The following is a 2708-nucleotide window of genomic DNA, read 5'->3' as shown; positions in this document are numbered from 1 at the left end:
TAACCGTGGGGAATTTTATCATGATTTATCGTCAAACCGGTAATCGTTTCATCACTAGTTTAATTAATATTAGGATAATCTTGCTGCATCTCTAACTTTTAATTATTTACATTTACATGTATTCAATTAGCATATGCTTTTATCCAAAGTGACATACAATTGAGGAATATAAGCGATTAATTTCAAGCATCAGATGGCAGAAGCAAAATGGTCTGTAAACAGTGTTTCATGTTGACTTTAATAGAAGGTTTTGTTGCAGAGTGGATAGAAGGTGGTGGAGAACTATATCGTTCATTGTTTTTACCTTCCCCTCTGAGACCCACACAGCGTGGGTCTGCTGGTCTCGTATGGTCTCCTTCAAACTGCCGTACCAGGCATCATTAGCCGAGTTCAGATCGATAACGGCTAACAGACCGATGGGGGAGGGAGGGAGAAAGAGAGAGGAAATCAAAACCTTTAGATTTGGGTCAGCTGTTCTCTAGGTTCAACTTGATCTATTTATCTCACTGTGTTCCCATCAGCTGCTGTAATCATTTGGAGATTTTCAAATTGGAATCTGTATCAAAGTCAGCTTATATTGATATGTGCCAATCACAATACACCATAGCTTCTCTTTACTGCACTTCCCCTTAATTCAGTTCTTAAGCATTTTAATACACAGAATAATTTTACAGTCTATTTTTACATTTTCTTAAAAAAAGCACATGCTTACCCAAGCAAAACTCACTTCTATAATGCTATGATCTTTAATTAAAATAAGTAAATAATAAAAGAATTTAAATTTAAGCTAATTATATGACTTTAATGTTCCAGAAAGAAAGTCATATAGGTTTGGAACAATATAGGGTCGAGAAAATAATGAGCGATTTTTTTAACATGGCGTCTGGACCCCCAGGACTGACCGGTAGACAGGTGTGAGCAGGTTTTCCTGAGCTTCAGAGCTTGGTCGTAGAGTTTGCGGGCACTGCGGTTAGAGCTGGGGATGATCCTCTGTCTCATCGCCTTCACCCCATGTTTGCTGTCCGGGAAAAGGAGGATGACTATGGGGTACCACTGCGTGTAGTTCAGGGTGTCCACAGCTTTAGGGGTGACGTCCAGGAGAGCATGCTTGTCCTGCATCAGAATTGGTCATGGTTAAACATAGGTAAAATATACACAGCTTAAAGGGACATTTATGTGATTAACTCTGAGTGAAACAAAAGAATGCAGTAAGTTTTGATTATTAATTTGTGTGTGCATACTCAATTACCTGTTCAATGATCTGTCGAATAGTGTTGAGACGAACCACCCCGGAGGATTTTTCCGACCCTGCGTCTTTGGGTTCAGTTTCTGATGTGCCATTGAACATAAACAATGAGTATAATTAAACTACAAATAAGAATACTTACTCAACATGTACAATGCAACTTTATGTAATGCTAGCTAAAGCACTGGCTTTTGGCTTAAATTCTTATAATGCTGTCACACTACACTTGATCATCCATTCGCCCCCATTCATATGCATGCAAAGTTTATGAACATGGAAAAGTGGGTATGCATGCATACAATTTTTATTATAATTATAAGCTACATATATATATATATATATATTATTATATAACACTAACTATATTTTTAGATTATAAATTACAGAGGCACTGCATAACAGGATTGACCCCCAAAAAACTATATACATTTTTTTTAATAAAATAACTTATTTAAAAGCAATAAAATGTTATTATTATGATTATTATAAAAATAATCTTGAAAATGTAAAAACTTGCTGCATCTCTACTTTGAATGATTTACACTTACATTTATTAATTTAGCAGATTTATTTTTTGTATAGCAAAATTTTTGTATTGCAAAAAGACATTTGACAAACAGACAATCTACATTTTACTTGTCTGAATGTTGGAAACTCTTATTCACATGAGTACAAGTTTAACAGGACTAGGGTTGGGTATCGTTAGAAATTTTCCGGTTCCGGTTCCGGTTCCAGTTTTGCCTAACGATTCCGGTTCCAGTTCCATTTAAATTAACTATTTTTTTTTTTTTACTATTTTACCTTCATTGAATGTAGTGTTGCTGTAAGGTAGTAAGTAATGTTGAGTAATGCTAGTCCATCAATCACATGTGCTTCAAAGTTGATATTTTTTACACTATCAATAACATTTAGCTTTTCAAGCAGGAATAAGCTGGTTGGCCAAATAGTCCCTTGAGGGCTAAGACACTTGTTCATTTCCCTAAATTAATGAAATATTAACTGTTATACTTATAGCCATGTATACACACACTCCATAAAGCCCCTATTTTACATATAATAATGCAGTCAGGAGATGATGCAATGAGTGGTTTCCACATTTTTAAACATTTAAAATGCATTAAAATAAATATTTTCTATCACTTTGTTTATCACTCTTGAAATGACCTGTACACTAAATAATCTAACCCTCATACTTACATAACAATAGCAGTCTATTTGTTTAGTGGTCCAAGTTGAAGTCAGTATGTACAGTCACGGCCAAAAGTTTTAGCAGTGACATAAATTTTGTGCTTTGCAAAGTTTGTTGCTTAAGTTGTTGTGGTGTTCATTCACATTGTTTCTAGATTATTGTGTAGAGTGATCAGATGCATTTTAAATAATTGCTAAAAGCTTCATTGGCCAAAAAAATGAACTTTTCACAAAAAAATTTTTTCACAGTTTTTTGATCCTGACACAAAATGAC

The 2708-nt window shown here is 34.5% G+C and overlaps 1 protein-coding gene across 4 annotated transcripts in view; it reads right to left on the bottom strand.

Moving 5' to 3' along the window:
• Positions 1 to 2708, bottom strand: part of LOC107757293 (tight junction protein ZO-2-like) — a 79353-nt gene that overhangs the window by 2376 nt on the left and 74269 nt on the right. For all 4 annotated transcript variants that reach the window (XM_016574734.1, XM_016574735.1, XM_016574733.1 and 1 more), the window contains exons 16-18: positions 1250 to 1329; positions 903 to 1113; positions 305 to 405 (exon numbers count right to left, since the gene is read on the bottom strand). In XM_016574734.1, coding sequence (XP_016430220.1) covers positions 305 to 405; positions 903 to 1113; positions 1250 to 1329 — 392 coding nt within the window. The remainder of the gene's footprint in view (positions 1 to 304; positions 406 to 902; positions 1114 to 1249; positions 1330 to 2708) is intronic.

Source organism: Sinocyclocheilus rhinocerous, unplaced genomic scaffold (genome assembly GCF_001515625.1).
Source record: "Sinocyclocheilus rhinocerous isolate Xijiao unplaced genomic scaffold, SAMN03320098_v1.1 scaffold293, whole genome shotgun sequence".
Lineage (NCBI taxonomy): Eukaryota > Metazoa > Chordata > Actinopteri > Cypriniformes > Cyprinidae > Sinocyclocheilus > Sinocyclocheilus rhinocerous.
This window is presented reverse-complemented; position numbering and strand designations above follow the sequence as displayed.